This window comes from Lissotriton helveticus, chromosome 1_1, assembly GCF_964261635.1.
Source record: "Lissotriton helveticus chromosome 1_1, aLisHel1.1, whole genome shotgun sequence".
In the NCBI taxonomy this organism is placed as follows: Eukaryota; Metazoa; Chordata; class Amphibia; order Caudata; family Salamandridae; genus Lissotriton; species Lissotriton helveticus.
Genome location: NC_136057.1, coordinates 364,747,665 through 364,772,619, shown reverse-complemented (window position 1 = coordinate 364,772,619; position 24,955 = coordinate 364,747,665). Strand labels below are relative to the sequence as shown.

The 24,955-nt window shown below is 44.4% G+C and overlaps 2 protein-coding genes across 13 annotated transcripts in view; one reads left to right on the top strand and one right to left on the bottom strand.

Moving 5' to 3' along the window:
- CACNA1C (calcium voltage-gated channel subunit alpha1 C) overlaps positions 1-24,955 on the top strand; it is a 2,299,705-nt gene that overhangs the window by 1,635,420 nt on the left and 639,330 nt on the right. The gene's annotated exons all lie outside the window — the stretch shown is intronic.
- The window catches only part of LOC144808862 (uncharacterized), a 433,476-nt gene that overhangs the window by 113,668 nt on the left and 294,853 nt on the right, over positions 1-24,955 (bottom strand). For 5 of the 7 annotated variants that reach the window (XR_013606856.1, XR_013606855.1, XM_078673669.1 and 2 more), the window contains one exon: positions 1,293-1,496. The exons of the other annotated variants lie outside the window; for them this stretch is intronic. Coding sequence is in view for 3 of the 5 variants with exons in the window: in XM_078673669.1 (XP_078529795.1) it covers positions 1,293-1,496 (204 nt within the window). In the remaining 2 variants the exon portion in view is untranslated. The remainder of the gene's footprint in view (positions 1-1,292; positions 1,497-24,955) is intronic. 7 annotated transcript variants of the gene reach the window in all.

Here is a 24,955-nt window from a genome sequence, read left to right as displayed (position 1 = left end):
GTGGCGGGTGGTGCTGTGCATATCTAGTCAATGGTACGGTAAACTGGGGTTATGTGCATCCTTGCAGCACAGTGACGGATGGTGCTGTGCATATCTAGTCAATGGTACGGTAACCTGGGGTTATGTGCATCCTTGCAGCACAGTGGCGGGTGGTGCTGTGCATATCTAGTCAATGGTACGGTAAACTGGGGTTATGTGCATCCTTGCAGCACAGTGGCGGGTGGTGCTGTGCATATCTAGTCAATGGTACGGTAAACTGGGGTTATGTGCATCCTTGCAGCACAGTGGCGGGTGGTGCTGTGCATATCTAGTCAATGGTACGGTAAACTGGGGTTATGTGCATCCTTGCAGCACAGTGGCGGGTGGTGCTGTGCATATCTAGTCAATGGGACAGTATAAACGGGGGTAATTTGGATTCTAGCATGGCAGCGGCACTTTAATGTAAACGGCAACATTGACTCTCACATAATGGTTGCTTTACAAATGGGCAGTATAGATGCTGGCATCACAGTGGAGGTTTGCATGCTATTAAATACAATTTTAGAATCAAATAAGTAGAAAATCAAAAGATTCACATTTTACAACTATAAAAGAAAATATTTAAACAGCGAAATATTTTAAACAAGCAGGAAGTCTGGTTTTTCGAGAATGTTGAAAGACATTTAAATTGCAATGCCTATGATTAGTTTCAGTAATGGAAAGGGTATTGTTTAGGTCAGGATGAGATTTGGGTTTGGGATATGGATCATAAAAAAGGTTAATGTAAGGGGAAGCGTTGGCTTTAGCTACAGGGGAAGAGCTATGGTTGGAGTGTGTGTTAGCGTTTGTGTAAATATAAGAGTATGGTTAGGGTTATGTGCTGGAATAGAGTTAGCTTTTTGACTCCCAAGCCCATCTCTGTGTGAATGCAACAGATCTTTTAATATATCATTTACTTTTCACATATTTATTTATTTTTGAGATTTATTAAGCGCGAACAAATGCCCGTAGGCATCTCGGCGCTAAGACTCATTGCATGATTCTCCAGTGCTGGTTCCAAGGATGGATTACTGGTTAAACAGCCACGTTTTTAGCCTTTTGCGGAATAACAAGAGAGAGTGACTTGCCCTGATCGACATACATTACTCTTAAGATGTCAAATACAAAAGTAATTTCCTAAAAAGTACCATTGAAGATAAAACGGAAAGATCATATTGTCATATGTGATAGGGCACCAAAATGGTACCAGAATTTTGTGGACTAAAATAATGTTTGATCAATCAATCAGGGGGTTCGTAAAGGCGACTACTCACCTGTGAGGATCTCAAGGCGCTTGGGTTGCAGATTAGTCGGAAGGCATTGTGGTTCAGTCAAAGCGCCAGGTTTTGAGGTCCTTCCTGAATTAGGGCAGTGGCGGTGATTGCCTTTGGGGAGAGGCAGGATGTTCCAGGTCTTTGCTTCGAGATAGGAGAAGGATCTTCCCCCATCCGTGGTCTTGCGAATCCGTGGGTTGGCGGCTAGGGTCAAAAATATTTTTTCCAAAATTTGTTTTACAAAAGTATTGCATCATTGTAGTTAATACTAGAAAACCTCCAACTATTGAGAGATTTTTTTGTTAACGATATTTAGGCCACAACATTTATATCAAACGATATTTTTGTTATCAATATTCTGACATACAAACAACCTCATAGGTACTGTATCTTACATGTCATGGAGATATGTTACACTTCCACGTCTGAAAAGAAATAAAACATCAATTGTTATTCCAAGTTCTACTATACTGCGTGTGTTTCTACAGAACACACAAGATTGGTTAGAAAGTTTCAGCGCTTCACTCTCTGTATGTGAAGCTTGTATCATATCACATGGCCTTGCTATGTCCTGCTAAGATTTAATGTTTTCACGTTGTCTTTTTTGCCTAATTAACACCATCGCAAAGAATTATTTATTTGCTGGTGTTAAAATAAAAGTTGAGAGTTGTTGTAGAGGGCAGCCAGAGTCTTGTTGTAGAGGAAGAAGAGAGACTTGAGTGTTCTTACCCTGCTCTCTTTTCCTCTCCTGCAGCGGGCCAGGAAGGAAGTGGAGTGACCACAACCAACACCCGTGGGTACTTTGAAAGGCTGTAGTTTTATTGACAGTTGGTGCAAGAAATTCTGGCTTAAGGTATCATTTTCTATAAGTGCTCTTTTGGAATCCGCATAGCACCAGTGGCTCTACAGTCGCCAGCTTTTTTTTCAGATGGTGAGGGCGGTGGCCTGCTCTGCCCTAGCTTCTCAAAACCTTGTAGAGCCATATTCATCGTGCACAGAACTTCCTTACCCTCTCCTAGGCAGTGGCATAGAACATGCATCTGCTCCAACATTAAACTTGGCATCTACACCCCAGTCTATCAGGGTATAAAAGAGATCATGACAAGAGCACAAAGAGGGAGGGATAGGTAACTTGAGCAGAGATACAGCTTCGTATGAATGGTTTTATGTTCTTGTTCAAGAATGCAGTAACGAGAGAAAAAAATACCTGTACACTGGAAAATAATAGGTGAATAAAACATAACCATTCATACCATCTGTGTGATCAAGAAAAGGATACCAAGATGTGTAACATATCTCTCAAAAGCATTACAAATACAGGCATTAGCTCTTATGACCTCTGAGGATACTTCCTACATAAGAACCTGCTGAAATCACTAAAGTGGGTGGGAGGGTAGTTGGAAGCAGCATTCATATGCAAAGTGTATTAAGTGTAACAGGAAGTCTTGAGTGGAAATAGCGGCAGGTGAATATGGCTCTGTTACAAGGGTGATTGGAGTAGAGGAGCAGAGACACTAAGGAGTAAGGAGGGAGAAGCAGAGCGAGTGAAGTGGAAGGGAAGAAAAGTGAAGTCAAGCGAGGAAACAGTATTGATGTCTAGGACTTATAGTAGGGACGATTCAGTGTGTGTTATTTAGATCTAGGTCAAACAGACACATGTTCCTCTGGTAGCGTGTTCCGATTTGTTGTTGCTGCACCAGGGAAGGTTTGTGAAGCTGCTTTTTAGGGACTCAATTTCTTGATGTTAAGTTCTTGGTGCCTCCCGATCTTTTGATGGGCGAGAGCAGGTAATCGAGTTTCTTTAAGTGTAAAGTACTGTATGCTTTACATGCTAAATTAAATTATATTTTGGCCTCAATTGGGACTACTGGGAGTTATGTGTTTGAATATTTTGTTCAGTAATACACTCGGACATCATTACTAACAGCTTCAATGGGGGATAAATAAGAAGTCAGAATGCTCGCTAGGCAGTGCTTAATTTGAGCCAGTGGTTTCTGGTGCTCAGCACCGGCACTTAATCCTCAACACTGGTGCTTTTCATGAGCACCAGGGCACATTTGCCCAGAATCACAGGATGTTGAGCCAATGTCGAGAATCAAACCTGGTTCTAAAGTATGCAGCTGTGGCCACTACGCCACATCCTGCCTCTCACCACTTTCGTGGTTAGTAGTTGGTTATGTTTTATGCGGGCTAACAGGAGAAATGGGATGGGGCAAGCTGCTTCCTGACGAGAGCCCCAACACTTGTTTTTGTTTTACAAATTAACCACTGTCGCTAGGACAGAATTGTCATAGTTCATTTTAGTTAGAACTAATCATTAAACTACGGATGTCAAGTCATTGTGATGAAGAAAGAGTTTCAGCCTTTTTGATTGCAGGGGGCACAGGCTTTATAGGCCATCTGTAAAGCACGGTAGGCGAGGGAGAGTTTTTGGTCAAACCAAATTCCCCAAAATATCATTGTTGTAACCATAATAGCAAAAAACTTTCAGAAGTGCGTTTGAAAAGCTACTCTTTGTTGATCTAAACTCTGTTTAACACTTCATTAGGAGCCGCTCAGATTTACCATTATTTAATTTAAACAAATAAGTGGACATTCAGTTTAGAATCTGCTGCAGTCACATCTACATTCAGTTTTGAATCTGCTGCAGTCACGTCTGCATACTAACAACATCTTGGGTGGAAGAGATTTTCAAATAAATCTGTGTATTGTCAGCGCATTGGCAGATGGAACCGCTTTGTTTTCCATCAAGATTACCAGTGGCTCCATATACAGATTAAAGTGTGTAGGAGCAAAAATGGAACCTTGTGGAATGCCTCAAGTCACGGAAACATTCTTCAATGTGTGACTTACAAGTCTAACCAGATGTCATTTATTTGTCAAAAAGAAGCTCAGGACTGTAACACTGATTTGCTTGCAGTGCTAAAAAATGTGCATGTTGAAGGTCACTAATAAGTCCAAAAGAATAATTAGACAGGCACCCCCATCGTCTAACTATAGTGGGTTTTGCGGGCGGCTTCGGTGCTGTAGCCAATTATAAATCCGGATTGATTAGAAGCGAGGAGATTGCCTTTGAGGTGTTTGTTTGGTGATCACTTATATAGTTTATTTTATCACTTTTGATCACCTATATCGTTCTCTTGAGTGGATTTCCAGCTTGGAGTAAGATAGATATATTTAAAGGTGAAAACATTTTAAATGACACAGTTACATTGTTTGGAATGCGATGGGTACTTTTTCACAAACATATGTAGTTTATACATCGCTTACTTTCCCTGACCCATTCAGTTGTCAGTCATGGAGCTATGGTAAAGTATTAACAAGAAGATTTGATAAGTTTAAGTGTTATTTGTCTCAAACTAGGTAGCAGGTGACACATATTTCCCAACGTGTTTCTGGCCTACTATAGAATAGGTTATGGATACAGTTGGGTCTTAGATGAAGTGTATTGTGCTTGATGGGGGGTTCAATGTGGTTTGAGTGAGGGCAGAGATGTTTTCTGTGAGGCCTTTGGCTTAAAAAAAGACAGGTAAACCAGGGCACATTGGTTGGTATCGTGAAGGAACATATGTAAGGTTATTAGCATCTAGCTTTGGAGACAATAAACAACACTCCAGCCTGCATACTTCAAAAATATGTAAAACAGCCTTTTGGGTAGTCCAAAAGGTCAGACGTTTTATGCAGAATAATGTATGTGCTCCACATCTGAGCAGATCATCATTTAACTCCTCTCACCCACAAAACCTCTTGCGTGCACCGGTGTCTGTTAAGGTTTCGAAATGTCAGCCCACAGTCTATCTTCAGAATTGTCTCCATTCCCCCTCTCTCCTCTGGCTGATAAACAACATATGTTTTGCAATTTATTTAATTTCTACCTGATGAAGATAAAACATTTGAAAACCTAATGCTGATTGCTGAGCATTCTTATTTTTCTAATATTTAGTCTGACTCATGGCTTGTCTTTAGGAGAAAAGATGTTTGTCTGCAGGGTTTTATGTAAACCCTTAATCTGTTTTTCCTCGCCATCATCTTTGGTCTATTGCTTGCTTACTTCAAAAGAACAACGAGCGGGGAAATCAACTCCTGAAAACAAAATAGCATTGATTACAGTCACAATGTATTTATTTTAAAGAGTTAAGACTGTGGAGCTGAGTCAGGAGTCAACTGATATAGAAGGCAGCAGAGTCAGTAGTCGACCTCCGTTGAGTCAGCAGAATGGATAGCCGAGTCAGTGGATCAGAAGAGTGGAGTCAGTACAGTGCAATACAGTGCAGAGTTTTGAATATCAGGTGTGAGTTGAGATGTGTTTCATGATGGCTGCCCAGATTAGGTACCAACCATGGCATGTAAGCAAGCAACAAGTACCGTGGGATTCTCATCTGTTGTCTTCACAAAGTAGAAACTGATGCAACATAATGTCGTTGTTATCATGCATGATTTTAGTTTTGACATGTAATGGTGCGTGCATATTTTGTGGTAAACAAATTGGTTTTATACATACTCTAAGCTGTGGATCAGCCTCCTTCACGCATTTACTTCTTTACCTCGAGAGCCTTCAGCCATTACCTTGAGTTATGATCAATCACATTTGGGATTAGCCCACAGGAGAATGTTAATCTCACCTTATTTTCATTGGCTGAATGGAGGTCTTCTTCTGCCTCTATTGGAATGTATGAGAGAGTATTTTCTAACTGAAAGTACAATCTGTCAGCACACATGTGAGCCTTTGTCTATTTCTATAAACAAAGCAATCTGTTTTACTTGTTTAGGTCTGCACCGGGCATGTTTTTATTGATTTTGTTAGCGATAGAGTGCAAGCAACACAATATTGCCTTTGCCACTGCTCACCAGCCTTAAGGCTACAAACTGATAACTTTATCTCTTGCTGTGCTTCCACCAGTGTCTTTTGCTCTGTCCTTATCGGCTTGTACCTTTGATAGACTCTTGATACCCGCAGCATTCTAAAACACAAGGACTAGCAGAAGATTGTGACAGTAAAGAGCTATACAGCGCCAGGAAACCTCCGGTGTCAGTGCGCTCTATAAATTCAGCCTAACATTAACATTAACATTAACATACAGATGTGAATAGTTCAGTAACAACCCATATACAGGATCGAAAATACTTCAGTGATGCATCATAAATTGGATCGTAAAATGTGTTTTTAATCTTTAATACTTTAACATTTTTAATTATTTGACATGACCCTGTTAGTGTTTGTAATCATATGACTATTTAAAAAAATGGTGGTAACAGATGATTTTGTTAAGTGAGAAATAGTAACAGTTCTCAAATTGACAAGTTTACTGTTGAGATTCCTGAAAATGTATATATACCTATGCTGCTTGCTGTTCCTAAATGAATGCAATATCCAGGGTGTGGCCCACTTGCTATAAAAGTTGCGGTGCTCTGGTGGAAATTCCACTTGACCCGTTGCAATTGATGTCTGCTGAATACAACTGTGGTCTATGTGCATCTGGACATTAGAATATAGATCTCATCGGGGGAAATGAGATGTTCAACTGGCATTAGAACAACACTGCCTGCTCATCTTATTCGGGTTGATGTTGCCAATTTTGCAACATCAACCCAGCACTTCGAGCTCTACACTAGCCACTGATCAACCAACAAAATGCTATACTAATGCCAATAATATCCACCTGCAATCGTATCTTTTCCAGTACGTTGCTACCATTTCACCGTCATGGTTAGTATATTATTATTACTTTTACCTTCACTTCACCACCTACCTTACCCGTTGACCCATTATACGTACCTTGTAATACATTGATGTGGTAGTGGTTAGTATATTATTATTACTTTTACCTTCACTTCACCTACCTTACCCGTTGACCCATTATACGTACCTTGTAATACATTGATGTGGTAGTGGTTAGTTCAATGTAGTGTATGCAATAATATTGTCCCTTGAAATAATGCATGTGATACAGTAGGGGTATACTGTTTAAAATATTGTGCATATAACCATACAAGAGAGAGCTCGACCAACCTAACAAAGTTCTGCCCAAAGTACCAGAACGCCCGACATCAAAAGTTCAATATCCTGAGCCTACTTGCCAACCACTCTACCAAATCTAAGTTCTTATGGGGGAAGAATATCCATCCCATAGACTCCATAAACATGGAATGGCATCTCATTAGACTTGAAGATAGCTTCCTGATATTCCGTAAAAAGATGGACGATTGTCGTGTTCCTACAGGTCTTTGGCTCCATCCCATCCTGATACACCCCAATATGCTTCAAAAGGAGCCCTCCTTGGTGTGATTGCTTTTCGAACTCTTTATATTATCCGTTACCTCCCACCTTAGTCCTTCAATACGACTGCCAAGTGGTACTGAACACTTGACAGAAAAGCAAAGAAAACATTAACTGCAAGCAATACACAGCCCCAATGTCACTAATAAATAGATCTAAGATGCAAAAACTAGTAATATATTCCAAAAACTAAGTCCCAATCAACAAATCTCGGAGACACCATTTGCAAACTGGTCAACTGCAATTTCCACAAAGGTATTCAACAATTGTGTACACCACTGTAGGCTCACACTTCTGGATAAGCCACTTCTGGATAGCCACCTGCTATGATGCCAGTTTTGTGATTTCATGTGACTAATATTCCAGGTCGAGAACTTATCTTTTATTTTGTTGTGTTAATCCTTGTGATGAAGTGTGTTTTCTTTTCCAGACCGTTCACGTGTGTAAGCTGAGTTCTTGTGTCCTTTCTTTTGTCATTGTCACCCGGCTGCATGTTGGTGTTGATGTCTGCCCTGCTCCTCCTGGCTCATTGGCACCTCCCCGCCCTGTCTGTAAAAAGGAATCACCCTGGCTGACTTGCTTGCTAAGAAGAAAGTGAGGTTTGGTTGGTTTAGCCAGTCTACAGACAACCCTGTTACTGTCCCACCGCAGTTTTGTCTACCGTGTGCGTGCAGCTGAGTATATATCTATACAGTGCATGCTTGCCTGGTTGTGCCATTGAATGTTAACTCTCTGATGTATGCGTTTGCGGCATTGCAATTCCAGCCTTGCTCTTGTTCTGCATCCAAGATCAACTGCTTGCTCAGGTAACTCTACCAGCTTGGGAAGAAATCCAGACCCCACACCAAGGATCTGTTTCTGTTAACCTGATCATACTTGATTTTGCCAAAGATTAGGTAAATGTGTTTGTTCATCAATAACCAATGTCCTTCCTCTCTTTCACTCTGCACGAAGCCAGGATAGTTAGAGAACGTCTAAAGCTGTGGAAACTGTGTACATTTCTCAGGGCTTCTCTCTACTTAAAGAGATTTTTGGACATTGGAGTGAGGAAGATGCAGGGGAAATGGTGATCTCAGCCTGCAATTTTTATAGAAAAAGCAGTAGCCTGGTCTATGGTTACAGGGAGCAGTATGCTTCATGTTTGGAAACACAGCCTGGAGTACATGGTCACATCTGTTGTCATTCTCCATTTCCTCCCCGTTCTCTGACCACATTGGTAGAACTATCCCTTCTCAAGCCTTTGGAAATAAACTAAGTGTAACCACTAAGATATTGGCTGGTTCACCCAATGCCATCCGAAACGGGGCAGAGAATGTACAATGGAATAGCTCTGGGCTGCATTGGCAACCAGGAAGTGTATTTCTGGTTACTCGGCCCCTTCCCTCATGAAACTCAAAAAGTCACATTAGTGAGGAAATGCCCTTTAAGCAATTCTGCATCTAAGTTTTGTAACAACATATGCATGGCGCTGCCTCTGGGGTTATTAAATATTGTGCATTTACTGTTGAACACTGAAAGTCTGCATGTTTAATCTGTTGGTGGAGCCCGCGAGCATACTCTCCATCTGTTTCCCTTTCGGCTACTAGAAATGGCATATTTTGGATTTAATTTGGTACTTCTACGAGCATTGTATTTACCCTCCAGTGAATTTAGGTTGGGAGTTGGCTCACCGTTCGTTCAAATCTCCCCTGATTGGATGTGCCTAACAGTGACAGGTATGCTCATGGGCTCTGTGTCTTGTTCTTTGTAGCCAAAAACACTGGGTTCTGCATTTGTCTGCATGGGATTACACTTTTGCATCGTGGACAGGTTATGCGTAAATACGGCATTTTGCATTCCTGCAGTTGAAGCAGGCAGTGACAGTCTTCCCAAGTAGTACGGCGGTCTTGTAGGTATGTAGGAAAGACATCAAGATTGTAGAAATAGGTCTTTAAACCGTATTTCACACTTCATGATACGTAAAAGATACAAAGTGCAACGACAGAAGCAAAGTGCAAGTATTCCAAAGAGCAACTCTTGCATGCCTTGCATGCATTATGACACAGTGGCACTTCAGATGTATCTCACCAGTGGTATCTTCTCTCTGGGCACTGTTGGGAAACGGCAGCGCCATGAAGCCTCTGCCTGGATTCTACTACAGGCCTGAAAGGCAGAAGAACCGTCCCTGCCCCACCGCTGCATGGGCAGGACCTACCTTCGAGGACAGAGCTCCAAAAGCTTCAGAGCTCATCTGCTGTAAAGGCCAGCAGGCAGCAGCAGCTTGGAGGTACCTGTCCCTGCAGCTGTGGCTCTTTTACAGCTTGCCTACCTGAAAATAAGGTGCTCCTCTTTGAGACCTGGCCACCAAGAGGTGGGGGTTGGTGGATCTCCCCAGTGGTTGGCCCCCACAGCAGCCGTGAGGGTAGCCTGTCTCTTCAAGCACCAGTCTGGATGCTCTCGAAGAGACATCTGGTAGAGTATGTGAGACCACCTATCATTAGCTCAACTGCTCAGCTTTTCACATTGCCACCCGCCTCCAGCAATTGGCTCTAATTTTGAAGCATGTTGTAGCTCTGTTAAAAAAAATTCTCTCTAAGACTTTTCTACACACTTCTGTCAAAGTGTTCTTCTCGCGCCTTTCCTTACAAGTAAAATTTGTATTTTCCGTGATGTAGCTTAAGCTATATATACATTTCTCCTCTTTATATCCAGACGTGTATAAATGTACGTTCAGGTCACTTAGAGTGCTTACGAATCGATCGCACTCATGTATGCATAAGAAACGTATGCTTTGGATACATAAATAAAGAAACATTAATGTGGGTTGCGATACGTCATGGAAATGATACACCCCACAGGGGTCACTTGTTGCATGCTTGATTGACTGCGATGTCTAGAGCCTTCCAATGGTTCCATTGGGTCAGCCATTGGAAAAGCTCTTCAGTTCATATTTAAATTTTGCCACCATAGAAACAAGGAGGTTGTACATTAAACAGGTGAAATGGCGTTCTGAGGGAGTGAAAATTAGCTCTGCCCTTTTAAAGTTATAGTCCTATAATCACATACATGTACACCAAGACGAAGGCTTTCAGATGTCTAATTAATACTTAAACAATTGAATTGGAGTCAGAGTGGTGGCGGTAAGACACAGTTCACACACACACGCGCTCTTTTCTGAGCCCCGGGAAATATTTAGTTTTAGAGTTTCAGAATTAGTGTGTTCTGGCATGAGGAAGAAGACAATTTATTTCACTAATGAATTTCTCACATGATTGTTTAAAGTGCTGGCTTGTGAGGAGAGCCACCTCGTTGTGCTAGTGAAGACCACTACTAGTTTTTGAAAATCCCTATCCCCTTTCACAGCTGGGAGGAACTGTGCCAGCCTCCTCCATTAAGGACTTAAAGGCAATTTGACTGCTTTGGGCTCTTTGGCTTCGAGCGGGAAAGTTGGTGTGGAGTATTTTTGTGATAGCCACAGGAGCTTAGTTAAGGATGGGAAAGCCTCTTTGAACAGACGGGTCTTCACTTGTTTTTACGTGAAAACAGCAAGATCAGACATATTTCTGGGGTTTGGGATCCGTGAATTTCAGAGCTGAGGGCCCAACACACCGGACTGGCCTCTCCGAGTGCTTCCTGTGGTTGAAAGTGGCTTTTGTAACCACGTTTACCTTGTTCGATCTAAAGTTATGGCTGGGCCGAAATGGTGAGAATAATAATTATGTGGGATTCATTTTCTAATGGCAGTGCCCACCATCCCAGCAAGACTCCATGGGTGCTGCAGTGCTAGTACAAGGTTATTATTTTCACAGTCTACTGAGAAGTCTAACATGAGAAAGACAAGACTTAAGGCACCTGCCCTGGTCTTGTAGAAAGCTATCAGCAAAGCAGCTCAAGCCTTAAACCCATAATTATTAATATAAAACAAAGCATTACATGTGACAACAGATTTTGCAACTTAGGTTACAGTTGTCTGGAAGTCTGACATAGCACTGGGCCTTTGAGAAAATGTCACATCACACATTTTTCAAAGTCGTTAGAGGGAACGCACCTTCTAAAAAGATGTGGTCTATCAACATAACATTGGCTTGATCTTTGTAAAGAGGAACGATATAAATTCTCTCCAAAGGACATCAGAATCAACAAGTAGAGCTCAGTCGAACACAATAAACAACTTACTTATTCCCAGTATTGCTCTTTCTGGTGGATGTTCTATCTAACTCTTTTGTGGTCCAAACAATTAAGCCTTTTCTTCTCGACAGAGGAGCAAAAACATGCTGGAAGGGTATGAATTGTCTGACATAAAAAGGCATCACAACATTTGGCATGAATGTGACCTAGTTTTGCAACAGCAGTTTGTCCCGGAAAAAGGTGGTGGATTAACAGAGCTTGTAGCTCACTCTTGATGAGCTGATGTTATCGCTATGAACAGATATTTTGAGAGTCAGTAGATTAAAAGGACTGCTGAGCATCAGCTTAATTTGTGTATGTAAGAAATTGGGTTTTTGGTTGATTGGGGTGTAAGCCCTGGTCAAGCAGCACCCAGAATCCTTTTCAGGGTCCGGCACAAGCAAACCCAAAATTAATATGTGCTCACTCCCTTGGTAGCTTGGCACAGAGCAGTCAGGCTTAACTTAGAAACAATGTGTAAAGTATTTGTGCTACACTTCAAACAGTAAAACAGAGAGAAGACACTGCAAAAGGAGTCCCCAACTGATTTTGAACAATAGTCTTTTTTTCATAATTAAAACAAGACCAAAATGACAAAAATCCAATTAGTAAAACTGGAGATATTGAATTAAATGTTTTTAAATTAAAATAACCCCAAAAAGCACAAAGTGCCAACTGGGAATATCTGGTCTCTCCGGACTGGGCATAGTCATAAGTTCAGGCCAACGACAATGGAGCACCTGTCAGCTACAGGGACCCAGCTAGGCCCGCTAAACAGAGTACTTTAAATCCTGGTTGCGGAGCACTGAGTGAGTTCACGTCAAAGATGCGGCATGCAGCCGAAGCGAAGCATCGGTTCCGAGATGCAGTTAGGCTTTGGTGCACGGTTCTACTGCATCATCATCGAGGATCCTGTCAACAGGGCTTGTGGCGAAGTCTGGCATCAGGGATGCGGCACGCAGTGGGCGATGCGTCTGTTCTGAATAACTGACTGTGAGGCCACAATGAAGCAATCAAGGCTGCCCTTCGACGAGATATAAAAGGAACAGGGCTGTGGATGCACTACTCCATCAGGGTGATGTGTCGGTTCCGAGGACTACTGAGGTGATGCCGGTCTTTGCAGCAGGTCCAATCCATGTTGCTGCAGAGAAACCCCGGTTCTGCTCAGAGATGCACCGCTCAGCAGAGGAGACGCATCAGTTCTGCTCAAGGAGGCGTTGCTCAGCAGAGAAGATGACTTGTTTCCGCTGGCAAGCACCATAGGCCCACTTTAAAGGGTCTAGGACTGGAATGGTACCACTTGGAAGGGTAGATTCACAGATGACAGAATCCAGATGCAGGCGCAAGGTGGTTGGAAGCCTGTTATGTCCTTGAGACTTCAGATCAGGAGCCCAGCCAAAAAGCCCTTGGAGTCACTCTGGGCTCTGGGTTCAAAAGCTGCAGGTCCATCCTTCTCATCCAGGCAAGAGGGCAGTAGGTCAGCACAGCAGGGCAGCAGTTCCTTCAGAGTAACATCCAGCAGAGTGGTAACCCTTTAGCAGCATAGTAGTCTTTCTTCCTAGCATACTCTGAAACCGGTCCCAGGATGCTTGTTTCCGGTCCAGGAAGGACCTGGCCTGGCAGTTCGGTCTGGACTGTTCCCATGGGGCACAGGGTCAGGACTGATTTGCATACAACTGGGTCCAAACTGGGGTGGCGTACTGGGCAAAAGAACGATGGATTTAACCCAGATCTTTTGACTGGCGGAGAATGTTTGCATTGTCAGCATTCCATCCATCATTTGTTTGCTGTAGGTCCACTAGTAGCATTTAATTTACATGCCCTGAGCACTTGTAGTACCACTTTACTAGGGACTTGTAAGTTAAAATAACTATGCCAATTGGGTATGAGCCAATATTACCATGTTTAGAGGCGAGATCACATGCACTTTAGCACTGGGTAGCAGTGGTAAGGTGTTCGGAGTCCTAAGCCAGCCAAAAAGAGGTGGTAAAAATGGGGGAGGAAAGCAAATTATTGAGGGGAAAAATACCCTGAGGCTGACAGGTCTACCAGTGTACACATAAGAAAAATGGTATTCAAATTAAGGTCTCACAGCAGCATCTCAAACAGTTTAAGTGGAAACATATGAATCCTCCCTTTAGACAAAATAGGTGATTTAAAAAAGGATGGTTCATCCGATAAACGCAAAGAGGTGAAACAGACTGATAAACAACCTATAAAAGTGCCCATTGCAAGTTCTTTCAGGGGTACAGACCACACACAAAGAAATACATCCAAAACTTTGCCTGTTATGGGTCTGTATGGCATGAATACACCAGGCCAGAAACATATGTCAACATCCAGCATCCAGCATCTACTTTTCGTAGATGGTCACCTGGCCACTAGAATGAATTCCACAACTTTGAGAGAAAGGTTGAATGCAGTCAACTATTACTACTTAATCTCCACACATTGAGGTGTAGATTGCTCAAGCCCAGGTGCAGGACCCTTCCCTTCTGTTGACACAGAAGATCCTCCCAAAGCCGAAGCCTAATCGCAGGACAGATGCTGAAGTTCCGAAGTGCCCTGACGTTCTGAATACCACTCTTTCCTGGCCAAACCATTAGCCACTAGGATGACTTGAGCCCAGTTATTTCTGATCTTCTCCAGACCTGTGAGCAGGAGAGGTAGAGGTAAGAAGGCATACAGGAGTTTCGAGCTCCACTCTAGGAGGACTGTGTCCTCAGAGAGAGCCTTCCTGGGAACTCCAGCATGCAAAATGTTAAAATTGTGCATTCTCGGCACGGGCAAATAGATCAAGCCAAGTTGCTACCCATTGATAGAAGACTCGCTGCACCACCTCCCAGTGTAGCTGCCATCTGTGATCTGCTAGGCATCAGCTGAGTTCTTCCGCTCTGCCATTTAAAGATTTTGCCATGTGGTTCCCAACCAACGAGATGCTCTGTCGACTCAGGCAGTTTTAGAGGTGCATAGACTCCTGGTTCAGGACCCAGGACCCCACTTCGGCCTGAATGTTGCTGTACAACATGGCGGTGGTGTTGTCCATGAGGACTTGGTCTAGCCTCCCTTTGATAGACACTGGGAAGGTTTCACCACCAAGCGAAGGGCCCGTAACTCTTAACAGATTGATGTAAAGGCTCTCCGCCAGAGACCTGTATCCTGTGATCTCCTCTCCCAGACTACTTCCCCAACCCAACAGTGATGCACCTGTCACCATCAGCAGCTTCTCTGGGCGGAGTAGGGAGAGGAGTGTGCTGCCGGTCCAATTTCGGTCAATCAGCCACCTCTGCATGTCTTTTGCAGTCTTCTCTGAAACAAGGATGGAATCTGATAGGTTGCCTTGGTGCTGAACCCAATGAAACACCAGAGCCCACTGCAGAGCCAGCATGTGCCATCTGACGTAGAAGACAAGCAGGATGCTTGCAGCAAAGAGGTCAAGAAGTCTCACAGTCACTGAGATCCAGGACCAAGCCAGAAACATCTGGATCATAGCCTGAATGTTCATGATGCATTGAACCGGAGAGAATGCTAAAAAATGTACCATGTCCAGGAGTGCTCTGATGAATGGGATCTTCTGCAAGTGTGACTTCAGCATGTTGATCGAGAACCCCAAAGATGTTAGGAGGTTCTCTGTTGTCTGGGGGTGGTATACAACTGACAGTGTTGAGCCTGCTTTCAACTGCCAGTTGTGGCGGTAGGGGAAGATTGATACCCTCAACTTCCAAAGATGTGGTGCAACCACCGGCATCCCTTTCGTGAACACCCGAGGGGCACTGGTAAGGCCAAATGGGAGTATGCAAAACAAAAAATGCTTCTGGCCTACCTTGAACCGCAGGTAACGCCTGTGGGCCTGCAGGACAAGAATGTGAAAATAGGAGTCATGTAGATCCAGAGCTGCACTCATGTCTTCTTGATCCAGGGCAGACAGAACTTGGGCCAATCTGAGCATTTTGAATTTAGAAAAATGTAAAATAGGGCGAAGGCATCTTCTTCCTTTGGTACCAGAAAATAAGGGGACTAACATTCAATTCGCATTTCAGATGCAGGGAGCCTCTCCATGGCTCCTATGTCCTAAAGAACCTGGACCACTTGTCACAAAATGGACAAGTGGTCCTCCAATAGCTGTTCTGGATGTGGGGTTGAATATGTAGAGGATCGGATAAGAATATTAGTAAATATTCTCATTGCACTCTCTAAGCACCCATTTTTTAGATGTAATGCCCTGCCACTCGTAGAGGTAATACCTTATCCTGCCATGTGCTGCAGAAGGTTAGCTAGCGCAATTGTGGCACCAGGGGGCAGAGGACTGAGCAGTGGTGCATATTGTCGGATGGATCACTGACTTCCGTCTCGAAAGCACTGGGGTCTGGTGCTGTGGAGGTTGACCTCTGCTTTGTCTTTGAGCCAAGCCACTACTGAAGCCTCGAAAGGGGCAAAACTGTCTGGATTCTGTTGCATGGATGCAGAAAAGCCGAAGGAGCACACTGTGGCACTGCTTTCTATGAAGCACTCCATGGTTGAGTCCATCTTATCTGAGAAGACATCTGTGCCTTCAAGTTGTATGTCCATTAGTGACATTTGGACGTTATCTGTGCAGTCCATGGATGTTATTCATACATGGTGGCGAAGCACCACACTGGTACAAATTGCCCTACCCAAGCAGTCAGTGATGTCTAGCCTTTGTGTATGACGTGCTTCACTTCATTCTGACCATCCTGAATGGCCCTAAACTCTTCTCGAACTGCCAGCAAAATTTCAGTTACAGAGTCCCATAATGCATAGGAGTAGTGTCCTAGTAAGCAGCTGGTGTTAACAGATTTAAGGGCGAGCATAGCAAAGAAAACCTAATTTTTCCAAATGCCTCCATCTTCTTCTCCCTATCTGTCAGGGTCTTTGGGAAGGAGATGATATTGACTTTGCTGGTGGAGGCTTGTGCCACCAGGCATTCAGAGTAGGATGCTGCATAAGGTAGACAGGGTAACTGGAAGCTGGCTTATGGCGATGATTCACATGCCAATTTACTGGTAAGAATGAACAAGGTTTTGCCCAGGATATCAGTAAGTGTCTCATTGAATGGTAACAGAGGTTCTAAAGAAGACTGTCTGGATTGTAAGACCTCTATGAGCACGTAGTCTTCACTTCAGTACAAAGTAGTTGCAGGTCCAAGACTTTGGCGAATGCCGACTCTTTTGTAGAAGCACCACGGGGGAAACCAGCCCTGTGTCAGGGGGTGTGTGTAGCCCATTGGCCTTTTACAGGTCCATATAAAAAGTGTCACTCTCTTCACCAATTGCAGGTTGCGTCTGATTAGAGTCACTCCCAAAGTGCTGTTGAGTACTGGAGGGTGGCCTCTAAGCAAAGGCATTGCCTTGACTGAGTCAGAAGGAATAGGAGTCAGACGCTTGGGAACTGAACTTGACCACAGCTTCTTTCTAAGTAAATAAAGACAGATTCGATTCGGAGTTGGACAGGACTATTGGCTTTGGGGTAAGAGCTTACCCCGAAGCAGATTCAGAAGGCATAGCTGCTGCCGAGAGTGGGCCTGCAAGCCGTAATCCAGCTGGAGGCCTCAACAGATCCGTGGTACCAAAGACACACCAGAGGGAACTGGTTAGGGGCTGATGATGAAAAGCTGGGCAAGCTTAAAAGCCGCCTTTTGCTGTGGCATCTTCAACAGACCTGGAAACTCTGAGTGCATCAGAATCCGCTGTAGAACTGGTTCCTTGGTAGAGGATCAGGAGAAAGCCTGCTGGGCTCCTGATGTCCTTGTGACTTCTCAGCAGAAGAGCAGTGAGGCTGCGATGAAGCATGCCTGAACTTCTGGTGTTTTTTTCTTTGATTTCGACTTAGCCAAAGATTTGGAGTGTAACAAGGATCTGTCACTGGACCAGAACTGAGAACGGGAACTGGCCCAAGACCTTGACTTCAAGTGGGAGTGGCCTTCTCCTGATTGCCAATGATGTTCTGTGATGTACAGCTGGGCTTCCAGCTCCTAGATCGCCTTTGGATTCATGAGAGCGCACTCCTCGCATGACTTACTCATGGCCTGACCCTAGTCACAAGAGACACACCTCATAGTGATCCGTCATAGACATTTGTTTGTAATAGTCCCTACAAGGTTTAAAGCCTGTGATTTAAAAAAAATGACCTTTCCAGTGTGCACTGGAAAAAAATGTTTGAAGAAAAAGGACTCGTCAACTGATAAGGAAATGGAGGAGTTGGCACCAGAACTACGTCAGAAGGAGTGGACAAAAAGGAACTGACTCCAGCGCAGGCATGACTCATATATATGGCTCTGGTGCCGCTTCAGGGATGGGATGGAGTCCATACAGAACTGGACGGTGCCACCTTTTGGCATGCAGTAGCAATGTTGAGAAAAACCTCCAGATGCAGCCTGGAATCTGGGGCCATTCATAGGGTGAGGAATCTGCAGTTATGGAAGTATCCATCAGAAACTAAAGAGACCTGCAGGCCTATAATTTGCCTCAACATTTCCCCAAGTGTCATATATCAATTTAATTATTTACCTTACAATTATGAGGGTTTTGCAGTGTAACATAAATTGATATTTATTGGGATGGAAAGTTGAAAAGTGAGACTGGCAATTAAGGACTGCAGACTTTAGTACATGTTCAAAAAGTGATCTAATTGCTTACATTAAGATCATTAATTAGGTTTCGACAGACACAAATGTGGCAGAATACCCTGTCCACCAAACTTACAATCTGACTGCTCTATTTAGATTTGGGGGCAGACTGCCATGTTTCCACCAGTAGCTCCATCGTATACTGATGGCCTGATGGTATTGGAGCTGTTGTGTAAGTACATAAGACCATCCGTCTTATTTAGAGCATATGGTCTAATGTACTTTATTTCAGATCAAAACCGTCAAGTAAAGGCTGGAGGCCAAAAACAGAAAGAATAGAAAAATGACTGCCACTCACTGTGAGAGAATTCAAAGAGTGTAGAGGTTGCTAGCCAATGCAATTGCCTTAGGATTACTAGGATATCATTCCATTTCTTCAGCCCTTATAAGAGGCAGGAGAGGAATGAAGAATTGCCTTCTATTACTTGAGTACAGACTCAGTGAGTCTGTGAGTCTACTGAGAAGGAAGTTACCGTAGTCTTTGGATGGTTGTAGCTTGACCCACAGAGGTAAAGTCAGGAAAAAGCGTTTAGTAGATGCAGGATTAGGACGTTTTTCTGTGCGTGCTTTGAGAATGAGTGATGAGTCTAAGGTGATAGCAATGCGTTAAGTAATTTGTTGTCAGTAAAAGCAATAGAGAAAGAGGAGGCATTCATCCTTAAAGAGGTTATTCTTTGGGTAGTCAGTGGCTGTTCAGTTCGAATATAAAAGCTGCCATGCCATGAACTTATTGCTAGGCCAAGTTATCTTTCACTAGGCATTCCATCAGCTTCTGTCTGTTTCAGAGCTGGGGTTTCTTAGCTAAATATTCCAGTGGGTACCAATCTGCTCCTTGAGTCTTCATCAAAGACAAATGGTTGTGCAGTACCACATCAGGTCCAAAGCGGACTGAATAACTGTAACCACTCAACAGGAGTGGTACAGTAAATGAACGTAGATGAAATTGTGATTAAATCAACTGACTCTCGTGATCTCTCGTGTGCCTTGGTTAGATCGGATTCTCATACTTTGTTTATATGACAACATGCTTTTCTTGGTTTAAATACCCTGGGATACAAAAATCCCACTGTAGTTAAATTAAACAGGAAACCCAAAAACTGTGAGAAAAATTGAGAAAATTGAGAAAACACAGGTATATATTATGGGTTCATGTTTAGGTTTAAAAAGGAAGATTATAAATTAAACGTAGGCACAGTACAAATGAATTGAAATTATGGGGTACAGGGATATGGTACAGGAAGGAAAGGGGGCAAGATTATCGCCCATTACAAAAAGAATTTCAATTAATTAATTTAAACAAACAGTGTATGAATATATGTAGATATATGATCTTCTGACTGCACATTTTATCCCTTCCTAAATTACATTAAGACCCCTAAATCTACAAGCACAGTTAAAGTCTTGAGGCTTACACAGCGAGGTCAGGAAAGGGCCCAGTACAACAATCTTTCCACTTGGATAGCTAGATATTTACCTAGACAATGTCTTGTCCTGCTTATCAAATCTGTAATGCACAAGAATACCATATACTATAGGACTTTTCAAAGAGATAAATATGGTGGCAAATATTTAATGTGGGCCCCAATTTCTTCCATTTTCTAGATCGGATGTTTTGAATTCACCTGTAGCACAGAGGTTCTTTTTAAACTGGCGATATTCAGATTAGCTAATGTGATTGATTAATGAGGAAATCGAATTTGAGTGTAATTTATGTTCTTGTTAAGCCGGAGTGTGAAATAATGTGCGGGGAATAATTATGAATTATGATTAATTGAGGGTCTTTAACATGCTGACACAAGTTAATTGCATTATGAGGCAGATATCGTTTTTGCACACTGGAGATGGTAAGCAAGATGTGATTTACATATCATTTACTGTGGGCATGGAAGGAAGGGGCTAGTAAATGGGAGGCGGCACGGCGGCAATCAGGGATATTGATTCAATTAGGGATTGCATTTTGGTGTTGCCTATTTCTATTGTACTGTGCCATTGCAAAATGTTGAGAGAGGGTTGGCCCGTAAATCTAGAATATCCCTTTCCACAGAGCGCGCTACCAACAATGATCGCATGATGACTATGACACAGTGATACAAAAAGGGGGTGGTGATGGACAGAGTATCTGAGTTAATCAGAACACTCCTACCCAGTCAACAGATCAGGGCTTGATCCATCACCGTTTTTTAGCTCACTGCACCATCCCAGTTCAGAACCTGGCTATATGCAAATTAGTCTGTCCCTGGCCCAGTGCATCATGGGAACAGGGCAGACCAAACTACCAAGCCAATTCTTTACTGGAAAGGAAACAAGCTTCCGGGGACCGGTTTCTGGCATTACAGCCGTCTTCGGCCCGGCTTGCTTGAATCCTGATGGTGCAGTGAGCAAGGGACTCACATCTGAGCATACCCTTCCACGCTTGTGGTGGCCAAAACGATACAAAAAGGGGGTGGTGATGGACAGAGTATCTGAGTTAATCAGAACACTCCTACCCAGTCAACAGATCAGGGCTTGATCCATCACCGTTTTTTAGCTCACTGCACCATCCCAGTTCAGAACCTGGCTATATGCAAATTAGTCTGTCCCTGGCCCAGTGCATCATGGGAACAGGGCAGACCAAACTACCAAGCCAATTCTTTACTGGAAAGGAAACAAGCTTCCGGGGACCGGTTTCTGGCATTACAGCCGTCTTCGGCCCGGCTTGCTTGAATCCTGATGGTGCAGTGAGCAAGGGACTCACATCTGAGCATACCCTTCCACGCTTGTGGTGGCCAAAACGATACAAAAAGGGGGTGGTGATGGACAGAGTATCTGAGTTAATCAGAACACTCCTACCCAGTCAACAGATCAGGGCTTGATCCATCACCGTTTTTTAGCTCACTGCACCATCCCAGTTCAGAACCTGGCTATATGCAAATTAGTCTGTCCCTGGCCCAGTGCATCATGGGAACAGGGCAGACCAAACTACCAAGCCAATTCTTTACTGGAAAGGAAACAAGCTTCCGGGGACCGGTTTCTGGCATTACAGCCGTCTTCGGCCCGGCTTGCTTGAATCCTGATGGTGCAGTGAGCAAGGGACTCACATCTGAGCATACCCTTCCACGCTTGTGGTGGCCAAAACGATACAAAAAGGGGGTGGTGATGGACAGAGTATCTGAGTTAATCAGAACACTCCTACCCAGTCAACAGATCAGGGCTTGATCCATCACCGTTTTTTAGCTCACTGCACCATCCCAGTTCAGAACCTGGCTATATGCAAATTAGTCTGTCCCTGGCCCAGTGCATCATGGGAACAGGGCAGACCAAACTACCAAGCCAATTCTTTACTGGAAAGGAAACAAGCTTCCGGGGACCGGTTTCTGGCATTACAGCCGTCTTCGGCCCGGCTTGCTTGAATCCTGATGGTGCAGTGAGCAAGGGACTCACATCTGAGCATACCCTTCCACGCTTGTGGTGGCCAAAACGATACAAAAAGGGGGTGGTGATGGACAGAGTATCTGAGTTAATCAGAACACTCCTACCCAGTCAACAGATCAGGGCTTGATCCATCACCGTTTTTTAGCTCACTGCACCATCCCAGTTCAGAACCTGGCTATATGCAAATTAGTCTGTCCCTGGCCCAGTGCATCATGGGAACAGGGCAGACCAAACTACCAAGCCAATTCTTTACTGGAAAGGAAACAAGCTTCCGGGGACCGGTTTCTGGCATTACAGCCGTCTTCGGCCCGGCTTGCTTGAATCCTGATGGTGCAGTGAGCAAGGGACTCACATCTGAGCATACCCTTCCACGCTTGTGGTGGCCAAAACGATACAAAAAGGGGGTGGTGATGGACAGAGTATCTGAGTTAATCAGAACACTCCTACCCAGTCAACAGATCAGGGCTTGATCCATCACCGTTTTTTAGCTCACTGCACCATCCCAGTTCAGAACCTGGCTATATGCAAATTAGTCTGTCCCTGGCCCAGTGCATCATGGGAACAGGGCAGACCAAACTACCAAGCCAATTCTTTACTGGAAAGGAAACAAGCTTCCGGGGACCGGTTTCTGGCATTACAGCCGTCTTCGGCCCGGCTTGCTTGAATCCTGATGGTGCAGTGAGCAAGGGACTCACATCTGAGCATACCCTTCCACGCTTGTGGTGGCCAAAACGATACAAAAAGGGGGTGGTGATGGACAGAGTATCTGAGTTAATCAGAACACTCCTACCCAGTCAACAGATCAGGGCTTGATCCATCACCGTTTTTTAGCTCACTGCACCATCCCAGTTCAGAACCTGGCTATATGCAAATTAGTCTGTCCCTGGCCCAGTGCATCATGGGAAGAGGGCAGACCAAACTACCAAGCCAATTCTTTACTGGAAAGGAAACAAGCTTCCGGGGACCGGTTTCTGGCATTACAGCCGTCTTCGGCCCGGCTTGCTTGAATCCTGATGGTGCAGTGAGCAAGGGACTCACATCTGAGCATACCCTTCCACGCTTGTGGTGGCCAAAACGATACAAAAAGGGGGTGGTGATGGACAGAGTATCTGAGTTAATCAGAACACTCCTACCCAGTCAACAGATCAGGGCTTGATCCATCACCGTTTTTTAGCTCACTGCACCATCCCAGTTCAGAACCTGGCTATATGCAAATTAGTCTGTCCCTGGCCCAGTGCATCATGGGAACAGGGCAGACCAAACTACCAAGCCAATTCTTTACTGGAAAGGAAACAAGCTTCCGGGGACCGGTTTCTGGCATTACAGCCGTCTTCGGCCCGGCTTGCTTGAATCCTGATGGTGCAGTGAGCAAGGGACTCACATCTGAGCATACCCTTCCACGCTTGTGGTGGCCAAAACGATACAAAAAGGGGGTGGTGATGGACAGAGTATCTGAGTTAATCAGAACACTCCTACCCAGTCAACAGATCAGGGCTTGATCCATCACCGTTTTTTAGCTCACTGCACCATCCCAGTTCAGAACCTGGCTATATGCAAATTAGTCTGTCCCTGGCCCAGTGCATCATGGGAACAGGGCAGACCAAACTACCAAGCCAATTCTTTACTGGAAAGGAAACAAGCTTCCGGGGACCGGTTTCTGGCATTACAGCCGTCTTCGGCCCGGCTTGCTTGAATCCTGATGGTGCAGTGAGCAAGGGACTCACATCTGAGCATACCCTTCCACGCTTGTGGTGGCCAAAACGATACAAAAAGGGGGTGGTGATGGACAGAGTATCTGAGTTAATCAGAACACTCCTACCCAGTCAACAGATCAGGGCTTGATCCATCACCGTTTTTTAGCTCACTGCACCATCCCAGTTCAGAACCTGGCTATATGCAAATTAGTCTGTCCCTGGCCCAGTGCATCATGGGAACAGGGCAGACCAAACTACCAAGCCAATTCTTTACTGGAAAGGAAACAAGCTTCCGGGGACCGGTTTCTGGCATTACAGCCGTCTTCGGCCCGGCTTGCTTGAATCCTGATGGTGCAGTGAGCAAGGGACTCACATCTGAGCATACCCTTCCACGCTTGTGGTGGCCAAAACGATACAAAAAGGGGGTGGTGATGGACAGAGTATCTGAGTTAATCAGAACACTCCTACCCAGTCAACAGATCAGGGCTTGATCCATCACCGTTTTTTAGCTCACTGCACCATCCCAGTTCAGAACCTGGCTATATGCAAATTAGTCTGTCCCTGGCCCAGTGCATCATGGGAACAGGGCAGACCAAACTACCAAGCCAATTCTTTACTGGAAAGGAAACAAGCTTCCGGGGACCGGTTTCTGGCATTACAGCCGTCTTCGGCCCGGCTTGCTTGAATCCTGATGGTGCAGTGAGCAAGGGACTCACATCTGAGCATACCCTTCCACGCTTGTGGTGGCCAAAACGATACAAAAAGGGGGTGGTGATGGACAGAGTATCTGAGTTAATCAGAACACTCCTACCCAGTCAACAGATCAGGGCTTGATCCATCACCGTTTTTTAGCTCACTGCACCATCCCAGTTCAGAACCTGGCTATATGCAAATTAGTCTGTCCCTGGCCCAGTGCATCATGGGAACAGGGCAGACCAAACTACCAAGCCAATTCTTTACTGGAAAGGAAACAAGCTTCCGGGGACCGGTTTCTGGCATTACAGCCGTCTTCGGCCCGGCTTGCTTGAATCCTGATGGTGCAGTGAGCAAGGGACTCACATCTGAGCATACCCTTCCACGCTTGTGGTGGCCAAAACGATACAAAAAGGGGGTGGTGATGGACAGAGTATCTGAGTTAATCAGAACACTCCTACCCAGTCAACAGATCAGGGCTTGATCCATCACCGTTTTTTAGCTCACTGCACCATCCCAGTTCAGAACCTGGCTATATGCAAATTAGTCTGTCCCTGGCCCAGTGCATCATGGGAACAGGGCAGACCAAACTACCAAGCCAATTCTTTACTGGAAAGGAAACAAGCTTCCGGGGACCGGTTTCTGGCATTACAGCCGTCTTCGGCCCGGCTTGCTTGAATCCTGATGGTGCAGTGAGCAAGGGACTCACATCTGAGCATACCCTTCCACGCTTGTGGTGGCCAAAACGATACAAAAAGGGGGTGGTGATGGACAGAGTATCTGAGTTAATCAGAAC